The sequence below is a fragment of the Lactuca serriola genome, chromosome 3 (genome assembly GCF_051521515.1).
Source record: "Lactuca serriola cultivar US96UC23 chromosome 3, Lser_US96UC23_V15, whole genome shotgun sequence".
NCBI classification, from domain to species: Eukaryota; Viridiplantae; Streptophyta; class Magnoliopsida; order Asterales; family Asteraceae; genus Lactuca; species Lactuca serriola.
Window position 1 is genome coordinate 81725739 of NC_136410.1, and position 22854 is coordinate 81748592.

Sequence of the window (22854 nt, forward strand, 5' to 3'; positions counted from 1 at the left end):
TTGGAAGTCATGCAAAGGAGACAACATATGACTAACAGACGGAAAGAAAGAAAATGATATTCTACAGACCTAATTTATCGGAATTTATCAGTCGCCCCATCCAACCGGAATTAAGGACAAAATCCGCACATCGAGGAAAAGTTAAACCACGGTTCCAAGTACGGGCTCAATTAATGTGACGAGTAGATTCCCATATATATCTCCCTGCTCAACCTATCTGAGCGTTGTATTGTCAGGCTGAATGGATCTAACTAGGTCAAGATTTGTCAAGTCTATAAATTTCCTAAGTTCAACTCTGCCTAGTCAAGTCCATTTAAAATCTTTAGTGCCTACCGACGCATCAAACCAGAGCATAGACTCTTCAACTTTGGGTACGTTACACAGACTCAGGTTGCCTGTTATCACTTGATAATATCACTTCCCAAAACATCTCCCTCAAGCACATTTCATAACCAACATAATTTTTTTGATTTTCTGATTTTCTAATGTTTTTATTTCTCCCCCTAAATTTGTGCATAGGAGAGAAACGAAGGTTAATGCGCAAATTTAAACTATCCTAAAACAAAAATTAGTCTTTAAAGCGAATCAGCTTAAGAAAAACTCAGGAGTATAGAGAAGAAAATGCAAACCGTAATTCACCGATTGAATCTGCATCCAGAAGGTCTAAGAACAACATGCATAATCTCATAACAGATCCGAAAATTCTTCATGTCATTAAGCACTAACCCCATGTGATCCCTTCTTTTCTTTCCGCAAAAGGACACATGCTCTCAAGCAAAGGTCAAAATGTTACACAATTGAGAGATGTCCCCTATTATGTGCCTGGAGCATCCACTACCAACAAACCGAAGTCTGATGATATGCCTCCATAGCTGCTCCGACACAGAGCGGGAGTAGTTGGTCTTTGGAACCCAGTCCATTTTGAAACTGGGTCGACCTTTGTCATCAACGCACGATACTCTCTCCCATGACATATCATGCTTATCACAAACAGAAGATGTAGAAACGTTAGAAGCATTAGGAGATTTGGGAGAGTGAGCCTTTGGAACCCATTTGTAGTTGGGTTTAACCCATTTCTTTTTCTATCCTATGGGTGGCTCAATACTTGATTTGGAACTTGAAGCCAACTGCCGAGATGACTTTGACCTAACCGGTCTTGGCTTCACAGGAGCATCTCTTGAACTAGACTTCTGGGCCAGCATTCCCTTCTTGTTCTTGGGATTTTGATTCTTGGCCTTGTGAAATTGATTCTTGGCCTTCTGCGCGTTCCAATCGCTATTATCTAAACGTGACCTTGAGGGGTTTCTTTTGAAGTATCTTCCTCTTGGTGCGTTCTGCCAGCCTTGTGCATTGTAAGGAACGTATGCGCGATTTAGACAGTTTCTGGCAATGTGTCCAGGTCTTCCACAGTTAAAACAAGTCCTTTTCTTCACTGGGAAATTGTTTCTTCCTGCCCCTGGTGGCGTATCCTTGCCTTGTCTCTTGTTGTTCCTACATGCACACTTGCAACAAGCATCTCTGTTGCGTTGGAATTGGAGGCCTATATTTCTCAACGGCAGGTTTGTTAGGAGTAACAGAATTCAAAGCAACAGATTCTGAGTTCAAGGAGATGTTGGATTGTTCAATGGTTTTCTCCTTGTTCTCATCTTCTGTTACTTTGCCTGCACAAGAAGTAGCAACATTAGTATCTTCAATATTAATAACTTCTCCTGACACAAATCCAGCTCGTTTGTCATATCGAATATGTGCCTCCCTGTCAATTTCGTCAGGGATGGATGTGTAGTTATGATTGAAAGGTGGAGGAACACTATCATACCCTAGACCCTTGTTTTGATTTTCTTTGAATTTTAATTGGGTTTCATATAAGGACTCGACTGTCTGACTTGATGCAGTATAATTTTTAAAACTAACGTTTGTTTTTCCACACTTAATTTTCAAAGCGTCAAGTTCTTCGGTTACAGCAGCAAGTTGTCTCTTAATATCGTTATAATTTTCACACTTGTTGCTATACTCTTCCTGAAGTTTCCTAAAGTCTTTGGTTTTTGCTTCTAATTCAGCCTTTAGGGGTTTCTGTCATTTCCTGAGTTGATATCCTTTATATCTCAGGTCCTCAACTTCCCTTTTTAATAAATCAATTTGTTCTCGAAGAAATTTAATGGTATCTTCACTAAATAGCGTACATGAAACTTCACATGATTGAGAACATGAAACTTCATTGACCGGGAGGTTTGTGGAACTCAATGTTTTTCGACAATTCAAAGCGTTAAGTTCTTCAATTATATCAGCCAGACTAAGACGATTGAGATCTTTTGTCTTCTTGATGTCAGCCACGTCCATATCCCACGATTTTGGAAGTGCATTCAACAGCTTTTTGTTTATCTCAGATTTGGTCAAGACGATCCCAGCTATATTCATCTTAGTAGAGAGCGTAGTAAATCGCTGCAGCTGAGTTTCGAGGGTTTCTCCAGCCATATAATCGAACATGTTGAATTTTTGTCTTAACATCTCTTGACGACTCTCTTTCATGTTTTTTTTTTTTTAATTTCCTCGTAAAGCACAACTAGAAGTCAAACTTAAATTTAAAAATGCCCTTTGACTATAAACCTCAAAAGTCAACCTTAAAAGTCAAATTAAAAAAATCAAACTCAAAAGTCAAACTTGAAAACTCAAACTTAAAAGTCAAACCAAAAAGCTAAATTTGAAAATTTAAAAGTTAAATGAAAAAGTCAAAGTTTAAAGTCAAAGGTCAAACTTTAAAAGTCAAAATAAAAAATTTAAGTAAAGAGTCAAAAATAAAAGTCAAAAAGTTTAAAAATAAAATCAAAAAATAAAAACTAAAATTTTTGGGTTGAAAAATGAATTTTAAAATAAAAGATTTTGAATTTTGGGCTAAAAATGACAATTTTGCGAAACTGAGTTCGAAAATGAGCATTTTTCAATTAAAATCGGATGGAATGGAACAAGATGCTTGGTTGGTCAACTGGTAAGACGCAAGGGGAAAGAAGAAGCAAGTGGCCCGGGTTCGAACCATGGCACCCTCCCCCCCCCCCCAATTACGCCTCTTATTTTTTGTAATGTGCGAGGACGAAGGCTGATGCTTAGATGCGAGGCGAGGACGAGGTCTTCACGTGCGAGGATGCTGCTGCGAAGCCGAGGTGCGAGGTTGCTGAGCCGTACACGTGCGCGCTGGCCGCAAACCAAAGATTGCAAACTCCGGCCGTATACTCCGATTCCGGCCGTAAGCTCCTCGGAAACCCTAGCTGCCGCTGCCACCACTCGCTGGTTACGACTAAAAACACCGTTTTTTGCCCTTTTTGCTCCAAAACTCGATCAAAATCCCGTTTTTATGAAAAACGCGAAGAACAAACCCCCCTTATTTTTGTGAGATCTATCCAAAAACGCAAAAATATTTCAAAAATAAGATCAAATAATGTCCCAAATCTGACAAAATTGACTGATACAACTTGACTCTGATACCAATTGTAAGTCCCTAATCTGCCCGTGTATCAGTCAGATCCGTTTGATGGTGAGGAATCCCAATCAAACGGATGATGTCAGATCAAATAGAAGAGAATGAGAAGAAGAATAATATGAATCTTGATTGTATTGATGATATGAATGAAATTCCTTACAATAGATTCTCTCACACAATATGCTCTCTCTTCTTCTCTCTCTCTCTCTCTCTTGGCCGTATAATCTTTAGGGTTCATCAATCAATTCCTCACACCCTAACACTTATATTTATACAAGGGGAACATGGGCTTGGTGGATATGGGTCGTAAATGGGTTTACGGCCGTAAACACCACCTGACCGTAAATTAGACTGTAGGCTCATAAAATATTACACAAAAATATAATTGCCTAGAAAAGCAAAGTATAAACCATATTTTGACCCAAGAAAACTAGTCTAGAACAAACGAGAAGGTTAAACCAAAATCGCTTAGGCCGAAACCGATTATGAAAAAACCGGTCCAATTTTTTTGGGCATTTAAAAAAAAACGATTTGCTTGTACACCTCTAACCGTGATTAATACAAGGGCATCGTATCTTCATGCGTGATCTCCATTTGGCGTGGCCGCGTGGCGACACATAAAGTCGGCCATCTTCGTAAAATTCATTTTCTTAATTATTTATTTTTTAGTTTTTTAAAATTTTTCATATAAATAGTTGCACATCCCAACATTAATACACAAATCATTTGTACACCACTTCTACCATTTAAAGTACTATATGATAATTTATATGAGAGTAGATATTTAAAGCCGAGATACGTATAATAACTTTCGTCGTGAATCAACAACCCAACAAGTAGATACATGTAATTAACAACCCAACAACTTTTTTTTCGAACCGGCAAAGATATAATAATATAAAAAACCCAAACCTAACAAGATGATAGGCAGGGGAACACATATACAAGAGTACATATAAGGGTAATGAGAAGTAAAATCATTACATATTGCACAGAGGGTAGTTAATCTAATCTAACCAACTTAGATCTCTGTTACCACTTCTATATTTGAACCAAAGAAACGTTATTGATTTATTGATATCAGTCACTTTGGTTGCACAAACCATTTTATTGTTGAAAATTCTCTCATTTCGTGCCTTCCAAATGCTCCAAAGGGTGCCATAGCAAATGCCCAACACTCTTTTCTTCTTCTTAGGGCAATTTCCCCGGTTAGATGCGTAGTTGATAATGTCATGAACCAATTGAAAAATAGCCATGGGAATGTTACACCATTTGAAGATCCATTCTAAAACAGTTTTAGCAAAAGGGCAATTCACCAAAATGTGATCTCCTGTTTCGTCATCTTCACCGCATTGACAACAGACTTTTGATGGAAGAGTTATACCTCTTGTAGACAAGGCAACAGCAGCAGGTATACGTCCCATTTTTGCCCTCCAAATAAAACTTGTGACCTAAATTGGAACCTCCTTAATCCACATGAATCTGCCATTATCAACCTGTTCTTGATTCTCCAACAAAATCCGAAGAGCTTTTACCTGATATTCCCCATTTGCGGTTAGATCACATCTCCAAGAATCGCCATTTGATACCATGTAATTATATACTCTATTAATATACATGGTAGTTAGTTACAGTGAACTTTTGTATTATTCCATATTAGTCATACTGAAGTTTCTTTGCTATTTAGTCCTTGCGCCTATTTAATATTTTATCTATTTTTTTCTTCTTTATTTTATTCTTTGTTATGCGATCCATATCTTTTATTATTTGCCGTTTAAGTTCCATTATTTTGTATGTTTCAACATTTTGCCAAATATTTTTCATAGTTTGACAATTTTAATTTCTGGTATATTGTAAATAGAGATTGACAACATGTCTATAAATATTTGTCACTTTAAGTCCCTTTTGACCATTTAGTCTTCTTTTTATTTCTTTTTTTCATCTTACTACTTATATTTCATTACAAATTGGCCACACGTGTTTTAATATTTCTCACTTTCAGTCTCTTTGACCATTTTTTACCTTCGTTTTGTCCTTTACTGTCTACCGATTTATGCTTCTATTTTGGGCTTCGTTTTGTCATCTTTTTCTCATCGTCATCGTTTGTGAATAAAACAAAATGCATCTCATCGCCACAGAGGTGACCCATGGTCCACTACGGGCCCACCCACTAGTTTTTATTATTTCTTATGTTTTTTATATCTTATTTATTCTCCCCTCTCATCGATTCTAGGGCGATATCAGGAAGGTAAATCAATTCTATGGCTTATATCATCTTCTCGTTTTTTCATCTCACACCGCCATCGGTTTTCTTTGTAGCATAATCCCTTTTTCTTGTTTTGTTTTGCAGTTACACAATATTTGATTCAGTTGACCACAACAGAATAAGAGTTTCTTTCACTAGACTCCTACACAATGATCGCGATAACAAATCAAATATCATGTTCATTGTTCGTGTAACACCCCAAAGTTTGGAAAGCCAAGAAAAGAAAGAAAACCTCAAGTTTAGGGTAGACTCGGCGAGTCCATGGAGGGACTCGGCGAGTCCGAGCGGGATCCGTGTTGTGGTGGAAGCGACCGACTCGGCGAGTCGGCCAAGGAGACTCGACGAGTTGGGTCTGAACGAGGAAAAACCCTAAATCTGGGACTTGGAGACTATTTAAGCGTCTCATTTTCCTTCCTAGGGTTCCTCTACTGCCTCTTTAGCCCTGGGTATCAAACCCTAGCCGTCATATCTCCTAGTTGAGCCTTGGAAGGTGCTTTAAAGCTTGGAAAGAGGAAGAAGGAACTTGGAGGAGCAAGAAGGAGCTATAGATCTGGGATTGTGAGTTCATTTTGAGCACTTGGAGGTAATAAACTAGTTCTTGGACCCTTTTTGCACCTAGATCCATGTGTGGTTGTTGGGGCTTTTTTGCCATAATGTTATTATTTTGGGTTAGAAGCCGGATCTGGAGTTGCTACTTCAGATTCAAGTGTCTTAGGGCCTGGAGGAGCATAAAGTATCAGTCATTGTGTTGATTTTGAAGTCCCTTGGCCTTACACCCTAGTTAATGGCGTATCTTGCTCATATCTCCTTCTCTACACGTAAAGTTTGCAACTTTACGTAAGGAATAGACCTTAAAAGAGTGGATCTACAGTTTGGAGTCCATGCATGACTCAAAGGTCCTCTGCATGTATGTAGAATCGAGGGGACTCGACGAGTCCTTCGAGTGGACTCGGCGAGTAGCTTGAAGATGAGGAGGAACTCGACGAGTAGGATGAACAACTCGTCGAGCCGGATGAAGATGGGCATGAACTCGGCGAGTTGGAGGAACAACTCGTCGAGTTGGATGAAGTTTGTCGTGTGCTCGGCGAGTCTGTTCTTAGACTCGGCGAGTCAGGTCGAGTGGTCCCAAACCCTTCGAGTTAAGACTCGAGTCAGCGAGTCGAGCCAGGACTCAGTGAGTTGGTCAGGACAGGAATCGGAATCGGTAAACTCGGCGAGTCAGGGGCTGACTCGGCGAGTAGAGTCGCGAGTGGAAGGGCTCTGGATTTATGAACTCGGCGAGTCAGTGGGGTGACTCGGCGAGTAGGGTTGACCTGGAAGGTTGACTTTGACTAGAGTTGACTTGGTTAACCTTTGGAGGTCAGTTAGACTAAGTGTTATATGTATATTGATAGCTCGGAGAGCTAGAGGAGCAGCGGTTCAGGGGATTGTCAAGTAGCAGCCAGAGGTTTATCAGCAGGGCTCAGCAGTTCAGGTGAGTTTCCTTCCAGTAGGAACGGGTCTAAGGCCACAATGCCGGCCCGTTTAGCTAGCAGTAGTTTCGGATGTTGATATGATACAGCAGTTAGTATGTTTGATGCCTTCGTGGCTCAAACAGGAATTATGTGTTATGTGTTCCGGGCTTCGGCCCGATGTAGTATGCAGTATATGTGAGTTTATGTCAGTTAATAGTAGTTTCCGGGCTTCGGTCCGATGTAGTAGTTCGTATGTTGATGCCTTCGTGGTTCAGACATGTTTTATGTGCTAAGTGTATGTGTTTATGTCCCGGGCCACGGCCCGACGCAGTATGTAGTATAAATGGTTATGATATGCTATGATATGTGCAGTCAGACCCGGACCTCGGTCCGATGCAGGGGACACGGTCCCAGTCAGTTCCGGACTTCGGTCCGATGCAGTCAGTTCCGGACTTCGGTCCGATGCAGTTAGTTCCGGACTTCGGTCCGATGCAGGGGACAAGGTCCCAGTCAGTTCCGGACTTTGGTCCGATGCAGTTTCCGGGCTTCGGCCCGATGCAGGGGACAAGGTCCCAGTCAGTTCCGGACTTTGGTCCGATGCAGTTTCCGGGCTTCGGCCCGATGCAGTGGGCAAGGCCCAATATGTGTTTAAGTGTTATCGTATGGTATGTGGTAGTTTGGGGGAGCTCACTAAGCTTCGTGCTTACGGTTTTCAGTTTTGATTTCAGGTACTCGGTTTTCAAAAGAGGAGCTCGGGAAGATTGCAGAGCACACACCATAGTCAGTTAGCCTGGGAATGTTTGACTCTGATAATGATATTATGTTTTGAATTTAATACTCGAAAGTTATGTTTGACTTATGATACGTTCTATAAATCCAGTTTTAGTAATGTTTTAAAAGAAAATTTTAGTCGTGATTATTGGGTCGTTTCAAGTTGGTATCAGAGCCTTGGTTTGAGGGATTCGGGCACGCTCCCTAGTGTGTCTGGACTCAAACTAAGGAAGTGGTGTATAGTTTTCAAAAGAAAAATCGTAGTTATAAAAGAATTTTGGAGAAAAGAAAACAATTTTTGAAAAATGTAAAGAAAAGAGTTTTAGAAAAAAAAAAAGAAGGCAAAAGAGTTTTGAAAAGAGAAAAGGGTGTGGTGCATGCAATCAGCCGAGCTCAAGTAAGTACTCCCAATTTACCCATACAAGTTATATTATGATTATCAGTATCAGTTTCAGTATCAGTTTCGGTTTCAGTTTCAGTTCCAGCTCCAGTAGAACAGCATGCTAGAATAGGACTAAGGATCTAGGATGATGCCTTATGTGCCTGCTTTATGTGTTCAGCTTTATGAGAATTGCATGCTAGTATTGAGTAGACAGCAGTAGGATAGCCTGTGTAGGTTATGCCTGATAGCATGAGCTTAGCATTGTATGCTAGTACAGTTTCTTGTTATGAGAATTGTTTTGCCTGAGTATGTTTCCTTATCCGAATGCTGCTTGCTTTGTGCTTTGTGGGACTCTGAGTGATGGGAGTTAGCCATTAGGTGAATACGTCACATCACATGTGATCAGGGTTGGATAATCTCAGAGTGCTGGATTTGGCCCTACTGCGCAGCTCTCGTCTGAGTCCAACCGTTGTAGGGACGAGACTTTCACTCGAAGGATTATCCGAGCCTCATTACATGTGATGGTATTCAGGTGGTGGCTAATTGGCATTACAAGGAGGCCTTCAGCAGCTGAGGACTGGTGTGGGTAGAGTCAGAGGTTCCCTAGGGCAAGCCTAGGATGAGAGTAGCAGAGATCAGTAGAAGAGTAAAGGGGACTGTGTGGAGTTGAGGTAACTCTTGAGGAAAGTATGGATAGATGTGGAAGGTAGTAGGGGCCCATACTACTGAAAGCAGAGGATCCGTACTCGATTCAAGAGGGGCCAAGACGAAACCAGGAATGGCGTAGTGAGTGAGAAATTCCTCAGCAGTAGCATGTAAATTGATCAGGATTTTGTTATATTTTCAGCATGGTGACGTTGCGCGAGGTACCAATTAGCAGTTCAGGTGTCGAGGAGGGGTCTGGCTCGGGCTTCAGAGCCGGGCAGCTTGATGATCAGATGAGGGATTTCATTTCTGCAGAGATTACGCGCAACATCATTGATCAGACTCCAGTAATTTTCGGTTCGGTTAGAGAGGCCATTGTGGAGCTCATGGACAGTCATCTTGAGGCCTTTAAGGCCGGGTTAGTTTCAGGGCAGATTGGGGCTCGTCTAGGTCCCGAATCTTATGGAGTTCAGGGATCCATCAGGGAGGGAGATCCCATTTCGAGTTCCTGCCATCGGAGGGCAGGGGTGAGTGGGGAATTCTGTCTCCAAGAGAGACCATTGCATGATTGGATAGTTGAGGAAGTTTCGCGAGCCATTCGCGAGGATCTGCCCGACATGGTCGTGAGGATCACAGATAGATTGATAGCGAGGCTTCAGGATCAGACATATGTTGCTCAGTTAGCAGGCGTTGCCGTTGGGGTAACGCAGGAGCGAGAGTCGGGCAGGGAGTCAGAGGGGAAAAGGAAAATTGATGAGACTCAGGTACCCACAGGTTCGGGTAAGAGGCCCAAGGGTCCAAATTTGAGGACGAGGAACGATCAGAGCCGCAGTCGATGCGGGAAGTGCGGAAGGACGCACATGGGTGTGTGTAGGCGTAGAAGTGGTGGCGATGCTGGGTGTTTCAAGTGCGGCCAGATTGGTCATTTTAGCAGAGACTGTGTTGTTACCATCGCCCAGGGGCTTGATCCGTTATGTTTCTATTGCAGTCAGAGGGGCCACAAGAAGGCCCACTGTCCGAGTTTGTATCCAGCAGGGCAGGTGCCCGCTCCTGCCCTTGGGACTTCGAGTACCGCCAGCAGTTGACGAGGCCGGGCTAGGGTGCCTACGGCTCAGAGCCGAGCTTTCCGGTAGATTTCAGCAGGGATTCGAGCAGCACTGAGTAATGAAGGTACGTAACTTTTGTTTTCTGTCAGCTTATGTCATGATTATATTATTATGGTTCTGCATCAATTTGTGATATAAGTGTTGTGTTTTCGTGTGGCTTGCTTGTGATTGTGTTATATGCCATCTGCATACCTCGGATAATTGGTTGGTAGTTAGGGGATGTGCTCTTATGGAGAAGGTTTCGGAGGATGCAGTATCTATAGCAGGGTTGGGAGAGATTTGGTTCGTTTCGCTAGTTCGGAGTGGTTAGTGTTGGGATGGATTGGTTAGATCCCTAGCTATGGCAGGCTTGGGCTCCTTAGCAGAATGATTATAGAATGGCAGCAAAGATCGGGATCTCTTTTGAGTGTGAAGCAGCAAGGGGTAAGCAGGATCGAAGTGGGGGAGAACCCTCCGAGTATTCATGGATAAGAGGCACGTAGACCCAGAATGAGTGCGCAGCCTCCGAGAAGAAATGGTAGTAGCACAGTGATGGATGGATTGAGAAGTTCAGAATTGGGAGTTCGAGAACTTTTCCCAGCAGTTAGTTCATGTAATCGAGATGGTTAGAAGCTGTTGGAAATCCAGGAATGGAGGACCACCTGTCGGACGCATGAGAGTCGGAATGAAGATCCTGAGAGCGGGTAACAAGAGATGTTTTCGTATTAGTAGCCAGTGGCAGAGTTAGCATGCTGGATTGCGTGGATTCAGGAGTTGGGAGTTTGGAAACTTCCCAACAATAGCTTCTTGTATCTGGATTAGTAGCCGGTTGGGTTGGGAACCAAGCCGAAGAGTTCCTCGACGAAGCGCTAAGTATTTCAAGGATATAGGATGTCGAGGATGATGCAGTAATTCAAGACTGGGAGCGGGTTTGAGAAATCGGGATGAGGAATCACTAGCAGGACTAGGGATAGTCAGAATGTTCTCGAGATAGTAGTAGTGTTGTAAGTCTGCGGGGGTAGCCGTAGCATTCACTAGCAGTCAGGTAGCAGTAGTAGTGTTGTAAGTCTGCGGGGGTAGCCGTAGCATTCACTAGCAGTCAGATAGCAGTAGTAGTGTTGTAAGTCTGCGGGGGTAGCCGTAGCATTCACTAGCAGTCAGATGGTAGTAGTAGTGGTGTTGTAAGTCTGCGGGGGTAGCCGTAGCATCCACTAGCAGCCAGATAGTATTAGAGAGTTGTAAGTCCGCGAGCGTAGTCGCAGCCTTTTATCAGATTGGTAGGTAGCATGAGCGCGTGATAGACGCGGGAAAGCAGTTGTACCCACCAGTTCGGGTGTAGCAGTGAGGATATGGGAATCCTCGGGATAGATTTCGGATTTCCCAATTGGATCAGTATTGGCTAAGTCAGCAATTTCGGCTATAGATCGTCGCATCAGTTATGAGATCAGAGTAGCAGTGGACTGTTAGGGCCCAGGTATGTTGCGGACTACCGTCAGTCTGGGAATCATCATGTTGTTAGTCGTGGAATTGATGATGTCAGGATGTGACGTATGGACCCGATCGGTTGGATCGGAAGGTTGCTAGAGCCTCAGTGACAGGATAACTAGTGGAAACTAGTCCTAGAGGAAGATTTCGTTCAGAAGTCGTGGAAGCGACTAAGTGAGGAGTCCCTTGACTCCACAGTTGGGTTGGAGTTCAGTGTTTCAGGCAGCTCAGTGTTTCAGTCAGTTCAGTGTTTCAGGCCGTTCAGCGTCTCAGTCGGTTCAGCATTTCGGGCAGTTTAGTGTTTCAGGCATGTTCAGTATTGCAGGCAGTTCAGTGTTTGGAAGGTTTCAGGGTTCTGGGTCAGTATTGTTTTTGCGTGGGAATGCAAGTGCTGACGGTATAGTTGGTTGATTTGGAATTGGCAAGTCCCTCTCAGCAGGATCAGTTGAGCCTTTTGCCGAGTATAAATGATCTGTAAGGATAGCTAGGCAGGTAGCTTTTCATTCAGGAGGGAAGGCTCGAGTAAGTAGGAGATGAGTAATCAGGTGGGATAAAAGCAAGTTGGTTCCAGCAGCATCGTTTCAGTATGAGCGGCAGGATGGGTAGAACAGTTATAGATAATCGAGGTATCTTTAGGAGTCGCTGGAAGAGACTAGGAGTTTGCGACGGAGTGTAGTGACCGGTGGGAGTCCGGTAACTCAGATATAGGGAGATTGGTTAGACCAGAGTAGTCTCGGTACATCCGGTAGGCGGATGGGAGGCAGCAGGATTTCCAGTCGGAAGAAGCAACGTTGAGGAGATTATGGGAAAGAGAAGGATTTAGTATGTTCTATCGGTAGTGATCGGCACTGTGAGTGGCCGGAGTGATGGGCAAGAGTGAGGGATTTTCCAAACAAAGAGTTGGAGGCAGTTCGCAGGCAGTTGATCATAGCAAACTTCGAGGACGAAATTTAGTTTAAGTGGGGGAGAGTTGTAACACCCCAAAGTTTGGAAAGCCAAGAAAAGAAAGAAAACCTCAAGTTTAGGGTAGACTCGGCGAGTCCATGGAGGGACTCGGCGAGTCCGAGCGGGATCCGTGTTGTGGTGGAAGCGACCGACTCGGCGAGTCGGCCAAGGAGACTCGACGAGTTGGGTCTGAACGAGGAAAAACCCTAAATCTGGGACTTGGAGACTATTTAAGCGTCTCATTTTCCTTCCTAGGGTTCCTCTACTGCCTCTTTAGCCCTGGGTATCAAACCCTAGCCGTCATATCTCCTAGTTGAGCCTTGGAAGGTGCTTTAAAGCTTGGAAAGAGGAAGAAGGAACTTGGAGGAGCAAGAAGGAGCTATAGATCTGGGATTGTGAGTTCATTTTGAGCACTTGGAGGTAATAAACTAGTTCTTGGACCCTTTTTGCACCTAGATCCATGTGTGGTTGTTGGGGCTCTTTTGCCATAATGTTATTATTTTGGGTTAGAAGCCGGATCTGGAGTTGCTACTTCAGATTCAAGTGTCTTAGGGCCTGGAGGAGCATAAAGTATCAGTCATTGTGTTGATTTTGAAGTCCCTTGGCCTTACACCCTAGTTAATGGCGTATCTTGCTCATATCTCCTTCTCTACACGTAAAGTTTGCAACTTTACGTAAGGAATAGACCTTAAAAGAGTGGATCTACAGTTTGGAGTCCATGCATGACTCAAAGGTCCTCTGCATGTATGTAGAATCGAGGGGACTCGACGAGTCCTTCGAGTGGACTCGGCGAGTAGCTTGAAGATGAGGAGGAACTCGACGAGTAGGATGAACAACTCGTCGAGTCGGATGAAGATGGGCATGAACTCGGCGAGTTGGAGGAACAACTCGTCGAGTTGGATGAAGTTTGTCGTGTGCTCGGCGAGTCTGTTCTTAGACTCGGCGAGTCAGGTCGAGTGGTCCCAAACCCTTCGAGTTAAGACTCGAGTCAGCGAGTCGAGCCAGGACTCAGTGAGTTGGTCAGGACAGGAATCGGAATCGGTAAACTCGGCGAGTCAGGGGCTGACTCGGCGAGTAGAGTCGCGAGTGGAAGGGCTCTGGATTTATGAACTCGGCGAGTCAGTGGGGTGACTCGGCGAGTAGGGTTGACCTGGAAGGTTGAATTTGACTAGAGTTGACTTGGTTAACCTTTGGAGGTCAGTTAGACTAAGTGTTATATGTATATTGATAGCTCGGAGAGCTAGAGGAGCAGCGGTTCAGGGGATTGTCAAGTAGCAGCCAGAGGTTTATCAGCAGGGCTCAGCAGTTCAGGTGAGTTTCCTTCCAGTAGGAACGGGTCTAAGGCCACAATGCCGGCCCGTTTAGCTAGCAGTAGTTTCGGATGTTGATATGATACAGCAGTTAGTATGTTTGATGCCTTCGTGGCTCAAACAGGAATTATGTGTTATGTGTTCCGGGCTTCGGCCCGATGTAGTATGCAGTATATGTGAGTTTATGTCAGTTAATAGTAGTTTCCGGGCTTCGGTCCGATGTAGTAGTTCGTATGTTGATGCCTTCGTGGTTCAGACATGTTTTATGTGCTAAGTGTATGTGTTTATGTCCCGGGCCACGACCCGACGCAGTATGTAGTATAAATGGTTATGATATGCTATGATATGTGCAGTCAGACCCGGACCTCGGTCCGATGCAGGGGACACGGTCCCAGTCAGTTCCGGACTTCGGTCCGATGCAGTCAGTTCCGGACTTCGGTCCGATGCAGTTAGTTCCGGACTTCGGCCCGATGCAGGGGACAAGGTCCCAGTCAGTTCCGGACTTTGGTCCGATGCAGTTTCCGGGCTTCGGCCCGATGCAGTGGGCAAGGCCCAATATGTGTTTAAGTGTTATCGTATGGTATGTGGTAGTTTGGGGGAGCTCACTAAGCTTCGTGCTTACGGTTTTCAGTTTTGATTTCAGGTACTCGGTTTTCAAAAGAGGAGCTCGGGAAGATTGCAGAGCACACACCATAGTCAGTTAGCCTGGGAATGTTTGACTCTGATAATGATATTATGTTTTGAATTTAATACTCGAAAGTTATGTTTGACTTATGATACGTTCTATAAATCCAGTTTTAGTAATGTTTTAAAAGAAAATTTTAGTCGTGATTATTGGGTCGTTTCAGTTCGATCCTTCCATATTCAGCGAGTTCAAGAATCCAAGTAAGTTCATCCCAAAAAGGTTGTTTGATTTGTTGATTAAGAAAGTAACAAAGTCATTTATGTTCTCTATTTTTTTAAAATCTCTGATATTAGTTGTTCATGAGGATTTGATCCACCAAACTTGAATTTATAAATTGTTTGTCAACTACATATCATTCATTTTTCTCCTTGATTTCTGTCCAGGTTGCTACCTTACCATGTGCTAAAAGACTATGAAACACAGGAAGATGAGAGAATCCATTCTTTCGATTCCACATGCCAAGCCAAAAAAGACGTACAACAACTGTTTGATGAAAGTCCACGGTCCTAAAAACAAACAGTTTGCTACAATTCTCTAGTATAAATTTTAACAAATAAGGGTTTTGGTTGTTTTTGTTTATGCAAGTACCATTTTAGGTCCTATTCCATGTTGTACCCGTCCTAGCAACTTGAAATTTGTAGAATCTTACATTGTTTCATGGAATATTCTTCATATTCTTTAGAGGTCCTCCATTTTAGACCATATTCTTGAGATTCATTTGGAGGTCTTGTGGTTGTGTTTTGTTGAGGGAGAAGACATAAAGAAGGGTAAATCTTTAACATGCCATGGATATGAATTACTTTAATCATGTACTTACTTCACTAAATTTCTTATTCTCCATTTGATTTTGGCAAAAAAAAATGATTATCAAATCCTAATATTAATTCTTTTGCGATTCTGGTACTTTTTTTCCCTATCTCATCTCCATTCGATTAAGTCAACCACAACAAAATAAGGATTTCTTTTCCATCTTCGGTGACTTTATCCCAAAAAGTTGTTCGATATGTTGATTCAGAAACAAAAAAGTAATCTATGTTCTTAATTTTTAGAAGCTTCGATAAAGGGATGGGAACTGAAATCAAAGACCTGCAAATTCAATTTAAAGAAAGGGTTAGGGTTGTGTTTTGGTTCATGGTAGTTAAATATCATTTATTATACAAGAATGTCTTATTAATATTTTTTTTCAAGAAGAGAATGTCTCTGTTTAGTCTAATTCTTCCTAAAATGTATTTTATTATACAAGAAATATGGAACGATAATGTCTTAATCTTCAATAATGTTATCAATTTTGGTTTCTTTTCTCATTCTCACAGAATGATTTCAGATTTGTGTTATGAAATCGATTTTGGATTCTTGTTTCTTTGGTTTTAATATGTTATTCTTGATTGTTTAATGTTTAATTCAAGAATTAAATCAGGCTTCGATGTTAAATACTGGAAATCGAAAACTTTAAATCACAAAACCCAATTATTAGAACAAAAAGTTATATATTTTTTAAAATGAAAATTTATTCTGTCAATAATGAAAATGTATTCTAACAAGAATAAAAATGCAACAAATATTCTTTTTATTGATTTAAATGAGTTTCCTAAAATCTGTTAGCTTCCTTTTTTATCTCTTAGTAAAATGTCGAATTTACCCTTTTATAACCGTTTTTTTATTAATAATAAATCATATTTCACTAATAGTATTCTTTCAAGAATAATTTCATTTTTCATTGATACAATGGTCACGATCGAGTTACACGGTTACATAATAGATGCTAGTTACAAATTATCCTAACTATATATATATATATATATATATATATATATATATATATATATATATATATATATATAGAGAGAGAGAGAGAGAGAGAGAGAAAGAAAGAGAGAGAGAGAGAGAGAGAGAGAGAAAGAAAGAGAGAGAGAGAGAGATGGAGGAAGTGGTTCAAATGAGAACACAATCAAACATTAATATTATATTAACCAAACTTTTTCATTCCCTAACTAGTTGTTACTTTTTGTTGGACAGCTGTCGGACCACCATTGGACCGTCGTCGGACCACCGCTGGACTAACATGAAATTAAATGACATTTTCAGGTTTTTGAGAACTAAATTTGCTTCATTAAAAAATTATTTTTAGCACACCACAAACCTGTTTTTGGCTACCCCTTTATGGGAATAATGCTAGAAAAAAACTTAAACGAGTGAAATAACCTTTAAAACTGAAAAAGGAAAAATGAAAAATAAAGAAAATGAAAACCAAACCACAAGTTGCCTCCCATAAGTGCTCCTTTTGGAGGATATATGAGATTGACTCCTTCCCACTCTACATTGTTGCGGTTGGGAGAGGAATCTCCTTATTCAACTTCATCTCGCACCTCTTTCTTTTGTGAGCCGCTACACTTCTCTTGTAGGCTTTCTCCGTGTTTTCCTTTTTCTTCGAGCTCGTCCTTTCTTTATGTTTTCATTTTACTCCTTGATTCACTACAACTTCACCATTCTTCTTTTACTTCTTCTCATTCCCGACCTCTTTCATGTCTTCATCCGCTTTCTCAAGTTCCGTCTTATCACTCACATAGACCTCCTTTTTATATTTTGACTCTTGATCCGCATTTGGCTTTTCTAATTCCAAATTAGGTTTGGAAAATTTATAAACTTGGCATTCCCAAATTATCAGAATTGAAGTTCGAGGTAGTGCGTTTCTCCTCTTTTCTCAGCTCATTCCATTATTAATGGGGTTTTTAGGTTACGATTACATTGTACATGTGGAATTTCACTTAACTCTTAAGGGTACATGAAACCTAAATTGGATCTATGTCTTTTCACTATTAATAGCAACATGCTTATGAAACAAAAACTAAAGAACACTATTAAATCGAATTCATGAGTACAACTACATACGTTTTGCTTGATTTGAAACAAGTTAATCAATACATTTGTAGTCTTGATGGAAAACTAGCTCCAAAATTATGGTAGCCTCTAATGCGTCCCACCCTAAACTCAAGAAACTCTAGGATTGAAGGAGAGAGGGGAGAGAATTAAGAAATTTTGGATTTCTCTTATGTATATGGTTAGGCCAAAAATACAAGGGGTATGCCCCTTTATATAGTTGCCTGATAATCCTAGAAACACAAGATTTGAATTTAAAATAATAATATTTCAAATCTTGAATTATCAAGTTTCTTTTTATTAGTTGGAGGCTTATAGAAACCCTATCCAAGGGTGCTAAAACCATCCACACCCAAGGGAGGTTCTAGATCCTCTCTTTTGTTCAACTATTGAACAATTACAGCTCATCCATTGCACTTTCAATTAATTCTAATTAACTAATAATTAATTCTGATTAATTTTTAATTAATTATTACTATTTCTAATTAATGTATTAATCATATAATATATAAATAAATCATTTATCTCTATCCTATAATCAATCCAATCCATTTCTTGGTTATAAGGGTAACCCAAAAAGGACTTTACTTTTATTCATCAACATTATATCAATTTAGTTAGGACCTTAGAAAGCTTAATCCAACAGTCTCCCACTTGGATAAGTCGCTAGCTATAATTGTAAGTACAACTCTGAATAATCAGTAAAGAGTGTTTTTCAAAGACACTTCCAAACTTTGATTAGACGTTGGTTCGAAGAGAAGTGATCAATTATCCCTTCATTCTTCCTGATATCGTATGGACACAAGACATGGATTACAATCAATCTTATTGTCTAAGATTCTGCTTCCCAATTTCACAATTTATGTTGATGTCACCAGACTACTAATTGAAAACATTAATTCAGACCCTATTGGACCCAACACTTTAATGTCAATATTAAATCACCAAGGGAAACCTTTGATCCTTGATAGGAGCTCTGACATAAAACATTGGGATATGATAATGATCACCTGCCTTGTTTGATTTTATTGATTCGAATGCAAATTACATAAATGATAATAATAATATAAGTACAAGTGTTTCAGTAGCTCTAGGTGTGTGTGTGTGTGTGCGTGTGTATGTAATGTGAATTATACATGTGTATTTATAGTCTAATTTGAATAACTAGAAGTCTGATATTTTCGGGATCCTCTTGAATGAGTATTCGCATGTTGCTTTGGCTTGGTATTTCCACATCTTAAGCATGTTTAAAGTGATTCTCCAGAATATATGAGTCTTTTGTTGACTATTTCTGGACAAGTGAAGAATAAACAAGAAATATAGACGCTAATATTGTTAGGAAATAATGATAATAATCAAGATCCTGGTGTATGTTTTGGAATCTTGAGATTCCTTTAAAATCCTAAATAGGGTTAAGGATCTTGATCCCTAACATATATATATATATATATATATATATATATATATATATATATATATATATATATATATATATATATATATATATAAAAGTAGAAAATATAAAAATTTATGATAAAAATAAATTAAAAACAATAATATTTAAAACCAAGTATTTAAATTTAATTAAGAATACATGAAAGCATATTAACATCTCATTGACATGTAATTGTTATATAATCATATTTGACTTGATCAGCTGATTACGTAAGTAAGAGACTTTCTAAAGTACTATAAGTACAAGATTATGATTCGAGAAATCACATATCTTCGTATCCTTTGTTTTTATACATCTTCTTACTCACTAAATCAAAATATATGTCGAAATCAAGATACTAGATTAAAAGAGATTTGATTGAATCGAGTATCAATAAATTATATTATTAGAAAGATAGATAGAAAATAAATATGAAAAAAGTTGAATGACTTAAATGCCATATACCAAAAATATGATGCCATTTATAACCTTAACCTTTTTAATGATGTATCCCATGTAACATCATGTCAACAAAACTTGGTTAGAAAATAGTCATCAAGTTTACAAGTGACCCCGAGTAAAACATCTTCTTAAAGTACAATGACTTAGTACACATACAAGAACAACAAATCATTGGTCTAATGGAGACAAATTAAAAATATACGCTATATCTTATTTTATAACCTTGAACATAAGTTTAAAACTTAAAAGCTAAAATGCGTGTTAAACTATTTAAGATATTATAACTAAAGATGATTTGATATGCGAAGTTAGATATTGGCAAAAGTTGGATGAAAAATGCCCGTGAGCAACTTTATGATGGGAAAAGCACCTAATGCTTTTGTTATTATGCCTAATTCATTGTTTTACGGATGTTTGTTCATTAATTAATAAAGATAAAGATTAATCTTATTGCGAACTCACACTAATCAATTCAAAATGATTAAAATTTATTATAACTACTATATTTTATTAGTCATATATTGATAGTAAGAAACAAATCGCTATAAAAAAAACTTATAATTCATATTAACATGTGGTTACCCAGTTAACACTATTTCCTCGCGCCAGATGCGCTAGAGCTTCTTAATAGAGTACAACGGATCATGCATAATAATGTTATATCTCATAGATCTTCGGATGTAGTCTTTAAAAGAATTAGTTTTACCATATAAAAAGATTTACGGCGCAACTTATTGCTCGTTTGTCATCTCACTAATTGTACGATGATGATTAAATGAGCAAGAATGTTTCATTACAAAAAAAAAAAAGTCCTAATGGTCATTTTTTGTTCATAAAAGAACTCTTCTAGTACTTGTGATAACAATCGATATTCTATTTGGAATTCAACAAGTGTACGATAATGGATATAAGTATAACTGATTGAAAACATAGAATGAGAGAATAGGTTTCTGTGAAGAACCAAACATAGTAATACTTGATGAGCGTTTTCATAAACTAAAATTAAAAGCGAAGCCCAATAGTAGCAGCCCACTCATAAGTAAGCCTAGATACAAAATACTGAAACAACACATGCATATAATTAGGGAAAATGATACATTGACCCAACCAAGTATTTTGAATTTGCCGAATCAACCTTTTAACTTATTTTTATGTTTTATGAGTCAATAAACTTTAAAGTGATCTGTCTTGTTAGTCTCTCTAACCTATATTAGCCAATTTCACATCTCACTTAAGCATTTTTCCATTAAAAAGTCAAAATCACATTTTGACCATTTGTTCCTTTCTCAAAATTGATTTCCAGGACAAGCCCCATCTAAAATCACCATTGATTTCCTATGAACATTAATACCAAACACAACATCAAAAGGACATTGTTTTACTTTTCTTAAAGATTCTTATGATTTATGCCCTGATAAGATTTACTCCGAACGAAATATTGGCTAACAGAAGCCTCCAATGCAACTTTGTTGTATGTGCTGCAAACATATCATGCAAACAAAAGTATCTTCAAATTAAAGTCAAAAGTATTCAGCAAATATACAAGAGTTTATTATAACTATAAGTAGAATCCAAATACCTAATTGCGATACACCCCTTAGGATTACTAGAGGAACAACCGGTGAAATAGAAAAAGAAATAGAAAAACCAGACTGACTGAGTAAACTAATCCCAATGTCGAGCATATAAGTGGGTGTTGTATCCCTCCCGAAACTATAAAAAAACAAAGAAGATTGGTAGACACTTAAGCAAAATTTGATGCCCTCTCTGCAAAGAAACCAAAAATTCTCCAACATAAATGATTTTAAATTTCCTAAATCAACAAGTGATTCATTCGTACTAATTAAGAACCTGAATACGGTTGAAGATTTTGTAATCCTTGGTATTAGCTTCGGTGGCGTAGAGTGTTGGGTACCACACTTTATACCTTCATTAGCAAAAACTGTTAAGTTTCAAATTAAGGAAAGATAGGTTCAAACTAGAGAGTGTGCGTGTTTGTTTAAAAATATTACTTCTTTTGAGCCTTTTCGACTTGAATCTGTATATACAAGTTGGCGAAACCAGAGAGCTATCTTTTTACCTATAATACCGATCATGAAATGATAATGGTGATGGGTTTTGGTCATAAGACATCCTATGTGCTCATACAAACCCTAATGCTTGGATCTAGGTTTCTCTATTGTACATGCTTTGAATCCAAGACTATAAACCCTAATTCTAGCATATGGAAATCAATATTAACATATAATTAGGTTTAAGATATTACCTTGATTGTTATGTAGCAATAACAATCCCAATTCCTCCTTGAATTGACTTTGGAAGGCTTAGAGTCACAAGTGTCACTCCTCTAATGGCTCACAAACACCATAAGCAAGAGGATAAAGAGGAGAGAGGTTAGAGGCTGCCCAAAACGTGTTCTAACCCTAGAAAAGAAGTTCCCCACGTTTTTGAGCCTTAAGGGTTCTATATATAGTGAGGCTATTAGGGTTATCTAACAAGGAAACCCTAATTTGGTTGCTTAAGCCCTAAGCAACCCATAGACTCCTTTAATCAAGCACTTGGACGATTTCCTTATGGGCTTCCCATAAGAATTCGTCCACCTCTTGATTTAAGACAATCCATGGACCAGATTTCAATTATCTTATAATTACAATTCCAGTCCCTTAAGTTTAATTAATCTCTTTTAGTCACAAAACTAATTACCAATTAATTATTGACTAATATTAATTAAACAATATGATTTCTCCTTTAATATATTATTCCCATAATATATTAATAAATCATATTTAATCCTTTCTCTCCATAATTCATCCTATCAAGTTGCTTTGGTGAAGGCAACCCAAAAGGACCATGCACCATCGGGTCAAGTACATACCAAAATAGTTATGGACTTAGACACTAATCCAATAGTCTCCCACTTGGATAAGTCTAATAACTATTATGCGTATGACTTCAGATCCTAATCTGCAATCGTAGCTTTCCAAAGCCGCTATCAACTCTGATCCTATCAGATACGCGTGTCCTTAGATAAGGGATCATATATTCCTCCATTCTTGATATCGTATGAGATATGATTTCAAATCATTCTCTTTGTACTATATCTCGATTCCGATTTATGACGACTGACTAATTGAACAAATCAAATTAGCCCTAGCCCGGCCGAGCATTTACGTTTGTCATCACTAAATCATCGAGGGGCCCAAAGATATCGCTTTTATCCTACTTTGGATAAAAGGAACGGATAAACTTTGATACAATGCTTGCTTGCACTCACTCACCGAATCACACACAATAATATGTTTTATAACACCAAGTTACTGGTGCGTTTACATATTATCAATGTGCAACCGATTTGCAAGATACAACTCATACATCTCGGTTTCAAGAATATAAGATGTTATCGTCTCACCAATCACTCGTGATACAATTCATGGAGTGATCCAAGTGAGCGTGGGTTTAATCCAATGCTCAAATCACATTCATAAGCACTCATGAACGTTGCAGCAACCATTTGCTTATGTCTAATAGTCTTTTAGACAATCCACACACCAATTCACGACAGTCTTCATTCATATCTACT

General features: G+C 39.3%; 1 protein-coding gene across 1 annotated transcript; it reads right to left on the bottom strand.

Annotated features, from left to right (window-relative positions):
• Positions 1–4479: 4479 nt before the first annotated feature.
• LOC145095443 (uncharacterized) lies at positions 4480–4896 on the bottom strand. The gene has a single exon (XM_079033323.1). The coding sequence runs from the start codon at positions 4894–4896 to the stop codon at positions 4480–4482; it is 417 nt and encodes a 138-aa protein (XP_078889449.1).
• Positions 4897–22854: the final 17958 nt, after the last annotated feature.